At 47.8% G+C, this 17,622-nt stretch overlaps 1 protein-coding gene across 2 annotated transcripts in view; it reads right to left on the bottom strand.

The window, feature by feature from the left end:
• The window catches only part of MYH10 (myosin heavy chain 10), a 133,952-nt gene that overhangs the window by 38,542 nt on the left and 77,788 nt on the right, over nucleotides 1–17,622 (bottom strand). For both annotated transcript variants that reach the window (XM_082679256.1, XM_082679257.1), the window contains exons 12-15: nucleotides 17,075–17,227; nucleotides 13,231–13,404; nucleotides 10,640–10,813; nucleotides 9,648–9,762 (exon numbers count right to left, since the gene is read on the bottom strand). In XM_082679256.1, the coding sequence (XP_082535382.1) occupies nucleotides 9,648–9,762; nucleotides 10,640–10,813; nucleotides 13,231–13,404; nucleotides 17,075–17,227 (616 nt within the window). The remainder of the gene's footprint in view (nucleotides 1–9,647; nucleotides 9,763–10,639; nucleotides 10,814–13,230; nucleotides 13,405–17,074; nucleotides 17,228–17,622) is intronic.

Below are 17,622 nucleotides of genomic sequence, written 5' to 3'. Positions count from 1 at the left end.
CACGCCCATAACAAAAGAGAAGGAGCCCCACGCTGACTGCGGGGGTTTAGCCGCACCGGTCTGCAGCTCTTTCCCTGAAGGGGCAGCTCCTCTTCCACAGGGCAGGGTGGCAGGGACCCGCGATGCAGCCCCGGGCAAGGACCACTTTTGTTTTGTTTTTTAAGTAATAAACAAAAAATATAATCATAATGAGCCTGATTTTCAAATTTAACTTTAATAAGGGTAATCCAAAGCTAAATATTCAGATTTTAAAAAAATTAATGCTTCAAACTTTCAGTTTTTTTTTTTTTTAAATTCAAATACTTAAACTCAGGGTTAGTTTCTACCAATGAGTAAAATTATTGGGTAAAAGAGAAACACTTTGGGAACTTCATTAAATGATTTGGGCCACACTAATCATATACGATTTCACTCAAAAATCAAGACCTAGGGCTTCCCTGGTGGCACAGTGGTTGAGAGTTCGCCTGCCGATGCAGGGGACACGGGTTCGTGCCCCGGTCCGGGAAGATCCCACATGCCGCGGAGCAGCCCTTGAGCCATGGCCGCTGGGCCTGCGCGTCCGGAGCCTGTGCTCCGCGACGGGAGAGGCCACAACAGTGAGAGGCCCGCGTACCGCAAAAAACAGTGAGAGGCCCGCGTACCAAAAAAAAGAAAAATCAAGACCTAGAAAAACCTCTGGGTTTTTGGTTTTTTTTTTTTTTTTTTTTTTTTGCAGTATGCGGGCCTCTCACTGTTGTGGCCTCTCCCATTGCGGAGCACAGGCTCCGGACGCGCAGGCTCAGCGGCCATGGCTCATGGGCCCAGCCGCTCCGCGGCATGTGGGATCTTCCCGGGCCGGGGCGCGAACCCGCGTCCCCTGCAAAGGTAGGCGGACTCCCAACCACTGCACCACCAGGGAAGCCCAAGAATGGCTTTGTTTATCCTCCTCCTCCATCCAGGAAAGGCTGGTTAGGCTGCTGGTGGGCACTGCAATTCATTACTTGGTTGCCCAGTGGCCTGAAAAAGAGTTCCAAGTATTTTATACGAACAACTTATTAATCGATAAACCCTACGCGGACAGTCAGAAATGAGATGAGCTCCACAGACCTGCGATCTCTAAGGGCATATTCATAGTTTAGTTTTACGTAAGGAATGGTGTCGTCTGCAGCCGGAATGCTTAACTGGCCCTTCTTCTAGCGGACGGTCTCAGGAGACAAGAGGAATACATGAGATTTTTGTGTTCTTTAAATCTGTCCATGGGCCAAAATACTAGTGCTATTATTTCATTCGAAGTATTTAAGCCAGTTCTTCAGAAACTCTCTCGAGATGATAGAGCTGGAGACCAAAAAGGGGGGGGAGAAAACTGTCTTGATGTTAACTTCAATACCCAGACACAATGATTAGGAAATACATCACACACTCCCATCCTAGAGAAGCCTCTAGTCCCCAGCACGGTGCCAGGCACATGGTGGATTCTCAGTGCTCATTTACATAGACTAAAAGACTGTTCTACTCTTAAGGTACACTAAAATGTTACGAACAGTTGAAAATGATTCCGAAACAAATATTTAACTTCTATGAATTCCCAGAGACAATCTTAACATTGAATAGTCTATCTCCAGGGTACGGCTATTACACAGTAATAACGAATTTACAGTGGTTACATAACTGGGTTGTAGAACCGATCTGTTAAATGTTCTAGGGTGTTTGGGAAGTTTGAGAAAACTTCCAGGAAGTTCAGCAGTTGACGGGGAGCGTGTGAGTCAGGAAGAGAGCAATCTGGCCTCCCCCAAGCGCCAGTGTTAAGGTGACCTGAAATTTGTCTCCCTTACCCACCCTCCCCATCTGTACTTTCTGCCCCTGCAGAAGCCAAAGTTGGGGCACACAGGGAGCCCCACGCTTCCCGCCAGCGCCTCCGGCACGGCTACTCCTGCTTTCTCCTGCGGGCAGGTCCCATGAATACGATTCATGCCCACCGCGGGCAGCACAGCATGACTGCCTGTCAGCGGGACCTCGGGGCACGGAAGAAAAGAGGACCTGCGTGAGACGATGGCCAAGGAAATAAGCATTTATTGATCTTCTCTGTTTTTTATAATTAGAACAGCAGCAGCAACGAGGGTGCGACAGCAATTACGGTAGCTGCAGAGGCGGCCACGGCAAGTGCAAGGCCAGGCAGGCAGCGTGTACTCAGGCACCTCCCGGGCCGGGTCAGGCTCTCGCTGCCTCGTCTGATACTCGCGGTGACCCTGAGAACTAAGTGTCACTGTCCCCACTGGACCTCGGGAACTGGAGGTGCCGTCCCCGGAAGCTGCTTCTCCTCGAGCTCCCAACTCCGGTTAGAACTCAAGATAAAGAAATAGGAAAGAGTAGAATATGCAACGATGTATAAAACCTTCATCCACTGAACACGAAGACAATGAAACTGCGTACAGAAACCGGATCAGACCTAAACCAGAGAGTCTAAAAGGCACTAACAATGGGGGTTAGGACCAGTGGATACAATCTATACGGAGATCCAATGATGACCGTTTTTATCAGTCGTGCTACTAGATACTAACGACTCACTGAAGGAAAAAAAAAGACTGGTTCAAAGTCTTCGAAGTCAGAACGTCATCATTTCTGTTATACCAAGAAGGAAGGGAAGAATTCCGGGGCCACTAGGAGATGAAGGGAGACCCCAGTGGGGCAGCCCTCCCGCAGACCGGGACCGAGATCTCCCTGCTGATTCCCAGCCCCAAGTGAATTGCTGTCACCACGTTTCAAGCGCTGCTTCTACGAGAGATTGAAAAGGGAGGCGGGAGTTCTCTATCGACAACGAAAACTTGCTTCCTGTACTTCTCACAATGTCTCTGGTGGTCACCCTTCCAGACCCATCAGCTGCCGTCCAGCGCTCGTGGGGGGTCAGAGAACCTAAGGGTACTTACTACCCTGTGAAGGACACGGCAGGTGTCCGCTAGCATCAGGGCAGATTACACACAACCGTCCCTCCGACACAGTTCGCATCAGGACCAAAGCCACAAACTACCACCCCTATCGTCACAGGCCCTTTTAGTCTAAAAACCCCGCCTACCACTTTGAGGTTAGGAACCCGCTTTGCTAATTCGTTGCATCCTCCATTACTAGTTTATCCCAGGAGTCTAGAGTTTCAACATATATTTGGAAGAAAACAGTCCTTTGGTTTACAGCAGAAACTTGTATGACCTCCTTATTCTGCCTCTAGGAATTCTGTTCCTTTCTCTCCTGCATTTGCTCTTTGATGGTTTTGGAAACCTCTCTTTACCCCCATCTCTCATCTTTCTCCTCAAAAGCCTGCACATTCTTCTAATGCTGTTTTCCTAACCTTATGGCTCTACTTAGAAGCACAGGGCCCGCGGTAGCTCTCTGTCATCTCATTGAGAGGCACCGCCCACCTCAGTGTGTCAAAGGCCATCACGATTTGATCCTGAGGAACCCCTTCATCCACCGTCTTCTGAGAAATCACTGAAAATACCAAAGCCCATGTTTTCATTTAAAACCCGTTACCCCTCCCTGGGGTTTGAATCCATGAGCACATGTCGAGGAGAACATTTCTGCTGGAGAAATATCAATACTACCTACAACTTCGAAGACCACCTGGGGCCATGGTGGATGGAAGGCCCTCCGGGGTGGGGAGAGACTGAGACCCCGACACTCGGGTCAGCCGGCTGACTCAATCAGAGGCCACCTCATGAGAGAGACGGACCAGGCACGTTTCCAGTGCCCAGGCAAGCGGACGGGAGGAGGGAGCCGGCTCCCTCAGGGAATGGCTTTGTCTAGGGTGGCCCTGTACCTGATCCTGCAGGTACAGAAAAGCACCTGGTCCACAGACCCCGAAGATCACGGCCCCACAGGAAAGAGCATCTGTGCTGCAGGAGGGGGAAGGCCATGGTGGGAGGGGCTGGGCGAGGCTGTGCCCCTAGCTGCTGGGTGTGGGACACCCACCCCCAGACTTCACGGTGCGCCGTCTGGCGCCAGGAGCGGGGGAGTGATGGGGGCCCACGGGCTGGAAGTCTCTTAAACGGTTAGAAATCCAAGAGTTGGAGGAATGAATTTAAAGAGAGAGCTCTACTTTGGGAGAAAGTCCAAAAGATCCAGCGCCGACCTTTCAACAAAGCGTAAGTCCCAGGCAGACCATAAGCTTCAAACCACCACCTAGCTCTTTCTCTCCCCACTTCCTCAACTCTCTCAGTACCCCCAAGGCCAAAGATGACTGACCTTGAAGATTTCTCCTGTGGAGTAGTCATCCCAGCTCACGGAGCAGCCTTCGGCATCGTCTCCCCCTCCCTCCGCCCCCCTGCTTGCAGCTTCTTTAACAGTACGTGAGGCCAGAACTGACCCCAGGAATCTTGGATTAAAACGGGTATGTTTCTTTAACATATTTTTAAAACACTTTTGAGATGGGTTTGGGTCTCAGCATTAGGTTCCAAAAATCATGAAGGAAATTTTATAAGATGAATTTGACTTTACCTTGGAGTTTTTACTGCTTGACAATTTCACTAAACAATTGGAAGGTCAGGTGATCTTCATTTATATTAGGCTTTTGGAGGGCCTCTTCGCCATGGCTGGGCTGTATTCTTTCCTTCCTTCCATCTGTCTATCTATCTATTTTTAAAGTACAGTCGATTTACAGGTTAGGCTGTATTTTAAACAGGGCTAAGGATTCAAACCATAAGGCCCAAATGTGTGAAAGTCAATTTCACGTTCAAGGTACAGGTTCTAACACTCCACTCTTCGTATCAACGTGCACATATCAAGCCTTGTAGATAGTTTCATGGCTTTCAGTTCAAAAGGGCAAGTAGCCAGATATGCACATAAATTCCAAATAAAAGGCATAATGATGAGACCAACATACGTGAGATAATTATGTAATTATTTGTTCACAAAATGTTAATGACTTGAAAAAAGAAAAAAAAACCCTACTCCTCCTTGGAGTTCCTTAGAGTTGAAAATTTAACGGTAACTCAAAGACAAAGGAGATATTATTACTGGGCACATCGATTCCTAACAATTCCCTTAGAGGACTGTGTATCAAACGGCACTACTGGAAAAGGTAGCGACAGACCTTTTGCTCTGCGGTGCTTACGGGCTACGCATAAAAGAAGCAATGTGTGGGCAGTAGCGACTGAATTGTTTATGCGCTCAGACAGTTGCCTTGAAGGATAAATAAAGCTGAGCATGAAATGAAGGTTCATGCAGGTCTATGAGCAAAACAAAAACAAAAACCCAGAAACCAAGCCCCCGTCCTCCCAGGCCACCCTGCCAGGCCCCCCACCCCGCAAGTTCTTCCTCTGGGCTGAAACCCCTTGTGTTTGGAAGACCTACAGGCTTTATCCATTCACCTGGTGGCTCATGAAGACCAGAAACACTGTCATAGAAAGAAGCTCTCTGAATATTCTGAATCTCTAAAGCAGAGAAACAGCAAAAACAGGAGGACAGAAGGGCAAATACACAAACACTTCAGTTAGTGTGAAAGACATTCGACATCACAAGTCAACTTTGCAATCGGGCTACAAAAGCAGCTAGTCCAGGGCAGACCCCATGCAAACATTACTGTTTAGAGAATTTGCACATCTGGACAAAGTTCTGTATAAAATAAATGTATACAGCGGAATCATTCCCAACTCCAGGTGTGAGCATTATATCATATTAATGTCAAATGGTTACCCCCATGTAAACGCAGGATGAAATTTAAGAGTAATAAGGTACTATTTGCGTTGTCTTTCATAAAATTATCCTCCAATTAGCAAATTAGGACAAGACTGCAGCAAGTTAGACTACTCTGGAAAAGGTAAATATTAGTGGCATTTACCGTCAAAAATTCACACTGCTGTGTAATTTTATTTCCCATCCAGATTTTGGAAATATAATTTACTTCAAATACAAACTACGAATAGGTAACTACCACTAAGGAAAACAAAATTCTATTGTAGCAAGTTCTATTGTACAAAATGTTAAAGCAACTTCAAACCATAACTAAGATGATACCTATTGATCATACCGTTACTCATGAAAACATCATAGGAGATACATTTACATGAAAATGTAATTTTTAGGTCTTTTCTTTCTTGTACGTTAGCCCCCAGAAGTGGCAAGAAATCCGTGTGCAGCTGGTAGAGAGATCGCAAAACATCTTTCAGCAAAAAAGTAGGGCACTATGAATCTCTAGGGCAGGGCTGCCACCAATAAATCTTATTTCTCCTGGTTTGGCCTGGAGGAAACTCTAACACAAAGTTTATTTTAACATGAAATGCTTTACACTCAAGGCACTGCACCTTCACAGGCAAACTATATCCACGCATCATATAACTCATACATTCAGTCAACCTGTCATGTTCTGCCTCTGCGCTGACGTGGCTGTAACAGGAGAAAATAATCACACGCTTTTCCAGGACTACTTTCTTTTCCTAGAGAAGAAGCTCCCCTTCTCCCAAGACATCTCTACATCCAGAGTGAGCATGGCGAGTTCTCCACCCTACGACCCTCTTCAAAGTCCTGAGCCTGCCGCTGACCTCACGCGTGCGACACGCGGTCCTCGAAATCGGAGGAGCCTGGCATTAGGCTCCGTCTGCCCCTCCCTCCGATGGTGGGCCACCTCTGAGAGCCTGTCACTCAGATTAAACTGAGTAACCGTCCACCTGAGCTGACGGATGGCAGGACTTCCCACCAAGAGAAGCGATACCAGGAGAGCAAACACACAGGATGAGACCGGAGTGGATGCCGGCACGGCCAGGTCACAATGGGGAGAGGATTTCCGCTCAGCCCATTTGGACAAAAGTGGCCACACGTGCTCCCAAGCTGGCCACGTGGAGAAAGGTGAGGGCCCCGGCAGGGCCTGAGCTGTGGGCCAAGGACAGGTGGACAGGGCTTGAGCCAGGACGGCAGGGCCCCGCAGGCCACACGCCTTTCCTCTCAGAGCTTCTGCCATCAAGTGAGTAACCTGTCTGTAGCTAGTCCATGAAAAGCACAGAAGGGCAGGTAAGGGCTCTGCAGATGGGGTCCTACCTGTGAGACACGTCACCCGCACCTGTGACACGGAACGTGCATCATATCATCGCTGCAGCTGCAGCCCCCATCTCCACCCTCACCTGCTGGATCTCACACTCCTGGCACTTCTGACCCGCTGCTGCCAGAGGCCCTGCCGTACCTGGACGGTGAGTTAAAGGAGCCTGGAAGGAGGAAGCCGAGGCGGAGGAAGCCGAGGCAGAGGCGCCTCGGTCCCGTTCCCGCCTATGTGCGTGTCCTGAGTTTCCATCTGGAAGAAGGCCCTGGGCGGCAGGGAACACGCCGGTTGTGGTTCCCGAATCCACCTCACTGCTGACAAGCGTGGGCGGTGAGCTTGTCCAGCGTGGCTGGACGTGCAGGCTCACAGGAACAGGTCAGGGGCTCCAAAGGTGTTCCCCACAATATTGTTTTTGGTTAAGAAGTGAAAAGACAAGAGTCAAAAGTGGCTCGCAATGTCAGAACCAGTGTGTAAGCCCGGGACCTGCTGTCGTGATTCCCCAAACACCTGCTTCTCTTCTCATGCAAAATGAAGAGAGAAAATCTGTTTTTGAGACTTTAGCGGTAAAATGCTAGTTTCCTCTGTTCCTCTTCTCCTTGGCTTTCCTTCCACGGTCACCTCGCGCTGAACTCCCCGCTTCCGGGGTCTTTCAACCCGATCCATCCAACAAAGCACTGCCCGCTTTGCTTCTCCAAGTTCACACTGTGCCCCTGCCCTGGCCCGTAAAACCACTGATGCCATCTAGTCAATGAAGTCAAGTTCACCTGAGACTGGCCACCGCCTTACTCCGTGCTCCGGCCTCACTTCCTGCTCACTCTGCCTCCTGGCCCCAGCCCTGCCCTAACGCCCCAACGGGACACTCACCCCGAGCTGGGATTTTCCACTTCTGCCCTGTGATCGTTCCTTCTACCGGCTTCACCCCCACTTCTTCCACACCAGCATCACTCCTAGAAATGCCATCCACCCCTAGATGAGTGGGTTCGCAGAAACCTACTCACCCTCCGTGGTTAAGGCCCCAACAGGATGTGAATGTTCGTCAGTGGGTGCTGGGAGACTGCCCGGCCCTTAGCACGTGCTCAGGAAACGCTGGCTTTCTTTGTTTCTTCAACAAAGTATTATTTTTCAAGGACAAGGAAAACTGCCTCATCCGTCATGACATCTGACCTTAGCACCCCAGGAACAAGGCAGTCCCCGCTCAGCTGTCCCCGTGGCATTCATCTCAGGGGTCTGCGACACTCAGCCATCAGATTGAACACAGCATTTCTGATGGGCAGCGTTACTCCTTCCTCCTCTTTTTGTGACGTTTCCTGTGCACCTTTCCCACTGACCTGTGCTGCTCTTCCCAGCCCTGTGGACCCGGTGGCCACCAGAGCTCAGGGTCCCTTTTTCCACGCTAGATCCATTTCTCAGACCCACTCTCACACTTCCCAGAACAGGGCCAAGAGTCCCTCAGCCGCGTGGGCACCGCAGACACCACCTTAGGGTCCTGCTCTCGCCTCAGTCCTCACGGGCCCCCCTAGGCTGACCAGGTCACCACAGGTGACAGCGAGCACGCAGCAGCCAGGTGAAGACCTCCATCCAATGGGACAGTGATTAAAAGCTTCTGTTTTACTTGCTGGAAACCTAACCCTTCCCCCAGCCCCTCCCTGTACACAGTCTCACGTACACGATCTCTCCCCAGGACACGTGCGTGTACGTGTGTGGTCTGCCCACCCCTGCAGGCTCCCTCGCACTTGTTGGAGCCGATGTACGTGACCTCGACTAGGCTGTCTTTGGTAGGGTCATCATCCCCCTGCTCACTTTCTCTGTGGTGGCTCTTCTCTTTCCGTCTCTTTCCTTTTGTCCTGATTGCCCTAAGCCCTCTGATCTGCCTTCTGGGTTTCTTTCTCTCTACCTGAGGAGACAGCTAGATGGCAAGGTCTTGAGATGCTTACAGAGAAAGAAGCCAGCCAGGTAACTGACAGGCCTGGCCTCAGGGTCAAAGCCTAGGCAGGGGCAGATCCAGAGCTAAACTAAGGTACTGCATGACCTGAGGCCAAGTGAAGCGGTGGGGACAACCAGGACGCAAGCGTAGAGAGAGCTAAATGCCAGAAGATGCTGGTCCCACTACACGTACAGACACAAGCTGCTTTGTTCTTCTCGTACCAGCAAAATCTCTAGTCTATGATAAGATCACCAAAACCTTCACCTGAGGTTCACGTAAACCGAAGAACTACGGGGACTGACGGAAATAAAAACAACTGATCTATGTGCAGATGGTCTGAGTTTAGTCACCAGCCACTTCGCGTGTGTGTGGAGGGTAGGGCACTGGGGGAGGACGCAGCTCGGCTGACCTGGACACGACACAGGGAAGATGCACAAGGCCTCTCAGGTTTTGTATCCCAACACCCTTGGATTACAACTGCACTGGGGCCAGGGTGGCTCTGCTACTAGAACGTTCCTACAGCACCTGACCAAGAAGGCAGATGTCTTATTACCCAAGTTTTCTTAAAGTGGGTAAATTCCGATACAACGGCAGCCCTGCTCTAGGGAAAATAAACAGCTTTAAAGTAAAAAAGTCTACACACGTCTATAAGTAAAAGAACCATATATAAGCCTTAACTGTAAAAGATTCGGCCAAGTTTGATTACAAACGCAAGCACATTCTCACCATCCTTCCAGAGCTCTGCCACAAATCTGTCGGAGGACTGATGCAGGAGGGTGGCCACGTTGTCATTCAGGGGGTCCATATTCTTCATCAGCCACTCGTCCGCCTTATAGTCCACCTGCCGGGCCAGAGCCGGGTGTGGCAAGAGGGAAAAGACAAAAACAAGAGACATTTCCAGCCTTCACCTAAAACGTTCACAGGACCCCCCCACCCAGGTGGAGGATGGCAACTGCAGGCTCAACCCAAAATTCCCGGAGCCCCGCCCTGTTCCCTCCCCAACAACCAATCAGAAGAAAGTCACACACCCTGCAGCCCTCAACCCAAGATTCCCAGAGCCCCGCCCTGTTCCCTCCCCAACAACCAATCAGAAGAAAGTCACACACCCTGCAGCCCTCAACCCAAGATTCCCAGAGCCCCGCCCTGTTCCCTCCCCAACAACCAATCAGAAGAAAGTCACACACGCTGCAGCCCTCACCCCAAATTTTACCTATAAAAACCTTTCCCCCAGGGGCTTCCCTGGTGGCGCAGTGGTTGGGAGTCTGCCTGCCGATGCAGGGGACACGGGTTCGTGCCCCGGCTCGGGAAGATCCCACATGCCGCGGAGCGGCTGGGCCCGTGAGCCAAGGCTTCTGAGCCTGCGCGTCCGGAGCCTGTGCTCCGCAACGGGAGAGGCCACAGCAGTGAGAGGACCGTGTACCGCAAAAAAAAAAAAACCTTTCCCCCAAACTCTCGGGGGCTCAGGGGTTTTGCGCACGAGCCACCCGTTCTCCTCGCTTGGCCCTGCAACAAAACTTTCTCTGTACTTCCCCCGTTCCACCCCCCAAATAAGTTCATAGAACAATCCCAAAAAAATGGGTTGTCTCGAAGGAAGTGCATTTGTAATATGTACTATATTCAAGGGTTTGTAAGTGTATATCAGCACGTTTGTTACAACCTTCATCAAATGCAGCAAAATCTCAAACACAGCACTTTTAATGGAGTTCTTTCACTCTTACCTTCCCTGCATAATGTATAATGCAAAAGTCAGCTTTGTCTTTCAGTTGACGAGGTTTCTGAAACTTGGAGTGGGACCCTTGCTCTTGAACTAGTTTTTCAACAAAGGTCTTATCTGTGGCTTTAGGGAACCAGCACTCTTCATCCAAAAGGGCCAGCACGCCAGGAGGGTTAGCCTGATAACAGAGGCAAGAAGAACTGACACGTTTTGCACGTCACTGTACATACAAGGATGTTTTCCACTGGGTGTGGCAGCTTAAATCCCCAAACAGTTAGAGCTTCGTGAAGATCTGTGCAAATCAAACTGCTAGGGTAGCAGGTAATGGCAAATCGTAACTATCATGCAGACACTGAGATCTCAAACTGCTCAACAGGTACTGGTAAGAAAATGGATGAGTACTGTATCTCACAAACTTATAAAGAACTAATTCCAAGTAGATAACTCCCCCAAAAGTAGCAAATAAAAGACACCAGAAAGGAACTGAAAGGTGCAGAGACAAAACGGGATCTTTATATTCAATGACTGGCTGGGTAAATTGTTATAAACCCTCAACTAGCTGGAATGCTTCAGACATTTTATACCCTAGTCAATTTAAGTTTCTATTTAAGTGATGATTAAGTAAAACGAGCACTTCACACTTGGTGAAATATTTAAAACTATTGTTAAGTAGAATATATGGAAGGTGATGAAGTAATTTATCAATTACTTCATTGGTTTGTTTTATCAACAAATAAAATAGAGCCTTCATTTCACTCAACTAGTTCACTGAAAAAAGCCTTAGAGACTTAAAGACACGGAGACATAAGATAGATTAGTGGCCCAGGGGCTGGGGGAGGGGAACAGGAGTGACTGCCAAGGGTAGGACATTTCCCTTTGGGATGATGAAAACGTGGAATTAGACAGTGGTAATGGTTGTACAACTCTGTGAATATGCTGAAATTCACTGAATTACATACTTTAAAAGGGTGAATTTTAGGATAGTGAATTATGTCTCAAATTAAAAAAAAATGCCCAGAGCTTGCCATTCTCTGGGAGCTCGGAAATCAATGGAACGACTTCTTTTTTGGAGGAAAGTGGGGTACACGTGAAAGCTAAGCGAAATATTTAATGACGGCCTATTTTATAGTGCTTCGGGGGTCATCGTTTATTGCCGTACTGCAAATACGGCAAGTTTCTGATACAAGACTGAGCGTACCAATTCTAGGGCACAAGGATGAAACCAGCTTTTGGAATAAATCTCTTCAGACCAGTTTTCCTCAACCCACAAGGCCTTTACGTTTACTGCAGAAGAGCTGGCTCTGCGCAAATATTGCTTAAAAAGTAACTGGAGGTTCTAGTTAAACATGAATGAAACAGTGTAATAATGTGGTCACAGGAAGGCAGAGGTTAACAGAACAGAGCAGGTAGAAGCAGCGGAGAGAATCCTCCCCGCTCCGGGAGCCCAGGACTGAGACCCTTACTCCCTGGCTGTTTAGTTTGTGGCCCCTCTACCTGAAAGGATTTGCAGGGTTCAGAGCTGCTGAAAGAACACTATAATCAAAGGCCACTAGGCTTAGGTGATCCCAGGGTCCAGGACGGCATTTAACCCAATTTACCCCACTCGTCTGACATCTTTGAGAAATGAAGTTCTAGATTAAGATAAGTGAAACACCCATCTTTCTGCCATAATTTTTACGCTTTTAATCTGTTTCAATGAAAATATTTCTAAATTCTGAAAAAGGAGCCAAATATAATTCAATCTTTTCTAAAGGACTAAGTGACAGCATGATTCAGAAGATCCACAATTTTGTCTCCTTTTCATTTTTCCTACTTCATCTTTCAATGTCAAGATCTCTCATCCCTTTTCCTTTTCACTGGGGATTTCTAAAGAGCTTTAAGTTTGGGAGACCATGTTTTGTCTCGTGGTCAGAGTACTGTAAGAAGCCAGGCAGAGCCCGGGTTTGTGAGAGATGAGGGCAGATGCCCAGGACAGGCAGGTGCCCCGACAGAGTCGTTTTAGGTATTTTTCTTCTGGAAAAAGTTGTCCTCACTCTCCATTTTGAAAGGACCCACAATGGAGTCATGATGCTGCATCATTCTACATGCTATAGTTAAATTCCCTATGATTATAAACTCTTACAAGGTTTTGAAAAACCTTATAAAAAAGCATCTTTGTACTTATGAGGCTAAGCTTTAGTTACCCCCCAAAATGGATGTGCAAGACCTGTCTTATTCCCAGCTAGACACGGTGCCCCTTTATCACCTCGGACGTGTGCCCAGGAGAGCCCCATGCCCTTGACACGTGCCGAGCGCTGGAGGGAAGGCAGCTGCCGCCACCACCGTGGCACCTGCGGGCAGCGAAGGCCCACGTCGGCCTGTGCACGGCCCCACGCGAGGACAGGACACGGCCGTGAGAAAGGACAGCTCAAGAAGGGTCTTACTGGCATGCTACTCACTTTTCAAATGGGCATCCCTTTCCTAGGAAATTTAGACTAGAAAATTATCTTAGCACCCGTGAGACAGGATAATTCCCGTCTCAGTTGATGGCGAGAAAAAACTCAAGGCACCGCCTGCGCAGGAGCTGAGAGCCAGAGGGCGGGGAGAGGATCTTACGGGTCTCTCGATGAGGTCGATGCACGGCTGCAGGTCCAGCCCGAAGTCGATGAAGTTCCACTCGATGCCCTCGCGCTGGTACTCCTCCTGCTCCAGGATGAACATGGTGTGGTTGAAGAGCTGCTGCAGCTTCTCGTTGGTGTAGTTGATGCACAGCTGCTCGAAGGAGTTCAGCTGCAGGTGCAGGAGAGCCATGTTCCAAACGGGGGTTGGGGGTGGGGGAGGGACAACGAGTCAGCTAGTTCTCAGAAAGTTCTCGAAGAGTTATTCATGAGGTCTTGACTACCCTACTGAGTCCATGAGATGACAGTGACTAAACCGAGGGGAGTCTCTCTTAATCTCTGTCTCTCTCTCTCTCTCACACTCTCACACACACACACACACCCCCACATATCACATTACTGTGAAGCTAAAATGAGAAAATGATACTTAGTGTGCTGAGTATCTACAAATAAAACCATTTTGATTAGCGAATGGTTAATGAAGAGAAATGAATAAATGAGAAAGAAAGTGAGAAAAAGAAGAGAAACAAAGAGACTTGGGAAGGCCAGAGGCCAAGGAGGCAAGCAGATCTCCATGAGCTTTGAGGAACCAGAGGACAGATGGGCTGCGGCCTCCTCTGCTCCTTACTTAGGCCACCGGCTCCAGAGTGAGTTAAGGAAAACAACAGTAGAAACAAATAATAACCTTTTCATCTGTTACAGACATTTCTCTTTCCCTCTCTGTGAAATCTGCCCATTTCTCTACTGTGCTGCTGATGGGATGAAACATGGATGGATGAAGTGACAGGGATGATTTTCTTAAAGCAGTCGCCTTATATGAGAAGTACTCAGCCTTTTCTTCTGCTTCCATGCTGTCCACACAAGTACCATGGGCCCATAAACAACCTCTTTCATTATAAAGTGATCTTTAATTAGGGAAGGTTTAATCAAGCCCCAAAGAATAGATTTATAGTCTGAAAAAGCCATTCCAATCTTCCCTGGGAGGTGTCACACTCAGCGTCTTAGAACAAGGTCACGCTAGGAGGGCCAGGGCAGAGTCTGCCGTGTTCAACGCCGTATTTCTAGTGACCCACATCAACACCTGCAGACCGCCCGATGGTGCTCGGTTACGCTTATGTGAATGGATTTTGCTCTGCCTTAAGATCATGAGATCTTAGTGCTCCATTTAGCCTGAGCTACTACATGTGATGGTATTTTTCTTTAATGGATTTCTACTTGTCTTCATATTTAAGCTACCAACTGTATTTTAAAATAATCGATTTTTAAATTGGTAACACATGTTATAAAATTAGAAATGTACAGAGAGTTGCACTGAGAAGTCTCACTCCAGTCACCCACTTGCTCTCCTGTAAGCAACCACTGTCACCTATTTCTTGTGATCCTTCCAGAAATAGTCTGTGCACTCATAAATGTGTGTGACCCTGATTTTTAAAAAAACTTAACGCATCTTGGAGTCTGTAATATAATGCCACCTCATTCTTTATAATGGGTGCATAGATCTCTATTGCATGAATATATATAATTAATCAACCCAATCTCCTACGGTGAGCATACATCTCCTGACAGTGGACATTTTCCATTCTTTTCCATGACAAATAACACTCACTAAACAATCCTGCATTTTTAGCGTCTAAAACGTTTTCCTTTTTTTTTTTTACTGTCTGTGTATATTCGTATGTCAAAACCATACAGCTTTATAATTTTTTATCTCTTAATATCCTCTTTTCATTTCTTTTTCAGAATTTTACTATCTATACTTTAATTAACTTATTTTTCAAATTAGTTTTAGAAGCAGGTTGCCTAGTCCTCCTCTACCCCTTGAAATAGGTTTTAAACAAGTACGTTCACTTTAAAGATAAATTTGGGGGAATTCCCTGGTGGCACAGTGGTTAAGAATCGGCCTGCCAATGCAGGGGACACGGGTTCAAGCCCTGGTCTGGGAAGATCCCACATGCCGCAGAGCAACTAAGCCCATGCGCCACAACTACTGAGCCCGCGTGCCACAACTACTGAAGCCCGTGTGCCTAGAGTCCGTGCTCCACAACAGGAGAAGCCACCGCAATGAGAAGCCTGTGCACCGCAACAAAGAGTAAGTAGCCCCTGGTCACTGCAACTAGAGAAAGCCCAAGCACAGCAACAAAGACCCAATGCAGCCAAAAATAAATAGATAAATAAATAAGATAAAATCTATGCTCTTCTTTCTTGATGTTAAAAACATATTTAAAAAAAAAGATGAATTTGGGGAAGATTTACACCTTTACAATGCTGAATTTTCTCACCCAAGAACAAGCTATATTTTTACATTTCTTTAAGTCTTTCATTTTTTCACAGTTGCACTGTAAAGTTGTCAACTAAATCTTGCCCATTTCTTCTTAGGTATTTCATCTGTTCTTGTTGGCAGCTGGAAGTGGGGGTCTTTCCTTTCACTGTATCTTCTGATTGTTTATATACAGGAAGGCAACAGACATGCAATTTGCACGCAGCCACCTTTCATGGTTTTTCAGTTATTCACAAATCAATACATATTAAAGCAATCTTGGGGCTTCCCTGGTGGTGCAGTGGTTAAGAATCTGCCTGCCAAGGCAGGGGACACGGGTTCGGGCCCTGGTCCGGGAAGATCCCACATGCCGCGGAGCAACTAAGCCCGTGTGCCACAACTACTGAGCCTGAGCTCTAGAGCCCTCGAGCCACAACTACTGAAGCCCGCTCACCTAGAGCCCGTGGCTCCACAACAAAAGAAGCCACTGTAATGGGAAGCCTGTGCACCACAACAAAGAGGGGCCCCCGCTCGCCGCAACTAAAGAAAGCCGGCGCACAGCAACGAAGAACCGACGCAGCCAAAAATAAATAAATTAAAAAACAAAAAACATATTAAAGCAATCTTTTATAGTGGCAGTGGCAGTTTGGGGGATAAAACTGCTTATACCAGTAATAGTTCAGATTTTATGAGGACAGACTTATATGGTCCAAAGGGGTTCATTTTAAAATAGGACAATTCAGTATCCAACTGGTCAAAGCAGCACACTGATCCCAAGAAGTATTTAATTCAGTATTTGTGCCTTGCTATATAGTGTCTATCAAAGGAGAGATAAAGATACACATTTTTAGGAGACCAAAATTTTATCAACGTTTAGCAAAACCACAGCAGGTATGTGAAGACACACCTTTGATGGATTGATGGTGAGTGTTTGGAGAAATCTAGTCAGATTAGTAGCGAAATACATTGAGGTGCACGACCAAATCCTGTGGGTGTATCTTCAGAACAGAGTCCACTATGTTTCCTCATCTCTTGATCTCACACAGCTGCTCCTGACTCCCGCTCAAGCCAGTGCCATCTGGCCGCCAGGCTACGGCAACGCCATCCTCCACTGGCTCCCTGCTTCTGCTTTTCTACCTCCCACTCCATGTCTCCAGCTCCTCTGCCCCTCTGGTCAGCTACATCTAGTCCCACTGGCTTTCTAGCAGTTTCTCACATCTGACAAATTCTCTCCCATACAGGACCACTGGACCTACTCTCATTATGCTGGGGCTTCTTCCTGAGGCCGGGGGCTTCTCGTGCTCCACTCTTACTGCTGCAGACACATCTTCCACAGTGGGCCCCCGCAAATTCCTTCTATCACAGCGCCCCCCCCTCACTTCATTATCCAAAATTCTGAGAATTTTGGGTTTCTGTCACTCAATGTTTGACTCTCTACTATCAATAGAATGGCAGGGACTGTACCTACTTATCTACCATCATATCCCTGGTGGCTGGCACTGCAGCTGGTACAGAGGGAGCCTTAAGTGTTATTTGTTAAAAGAGTAAACAGAAGGAAGGAAAAGCAGGAGGGAGAAAGATATACCTCAAAAATCTCAAATCCAGCGATATCCAGGATTCCAATGAAAGACGCCCCTTGCCGTTTGGTCCTATCCAGAGCTTTATTGATGCGGTGTACGAGCCAGCGGAAGAGCCGTTCATAGGTAGCTTTTGCCAAAGCTTCTACTGCAAAATCTGCCTGTAATTAGACAACATCAACCCTTTATTCCAGAAATAATCTCAACAAAACACTAACAGCTGTTTGATGGAGGGAGTTTAATGAGCTACAGCACCCCCAAAACCCTAAAAGAGCACTGACTGCTTAATCCTCTCTGAATTTTATACATCAACAGAGGGTATTAGTACAATTAAATGTACACTGGAGATAATCAATGTAGGAAATGGATGGAGATGCCCAGTAAAAATAAACTCTTCCCTCTGCCCCTGGGGTTCTAGGCAGCGCATCTGCCCAGAGTCCACCAGGAAACGGGTGAATCTGACGCCTGCATTCTTGGCGCTGTCTCCCCTCCCCCCAACAGGGACAAGGGAGCAAGCAGGGCACCCCCCCTGTTGGGCAGGACCCTGAGGTACATG

This window comes from Grampus griseus (assembly GCF_964374135.1).
Source record: "Grampus griseus genome assembly, chromosome: 20".
Classification (NCBI taxonomy): domain Eukaryota; kingdom Metazoa; phylum Chordata; class Mammalia; order Artiodactyla; family Delphinidae; genus Grampus; species Grampus griseus.
This window is presented reverse-complemented; position numbering and strand designations above follow the sequence as displayed.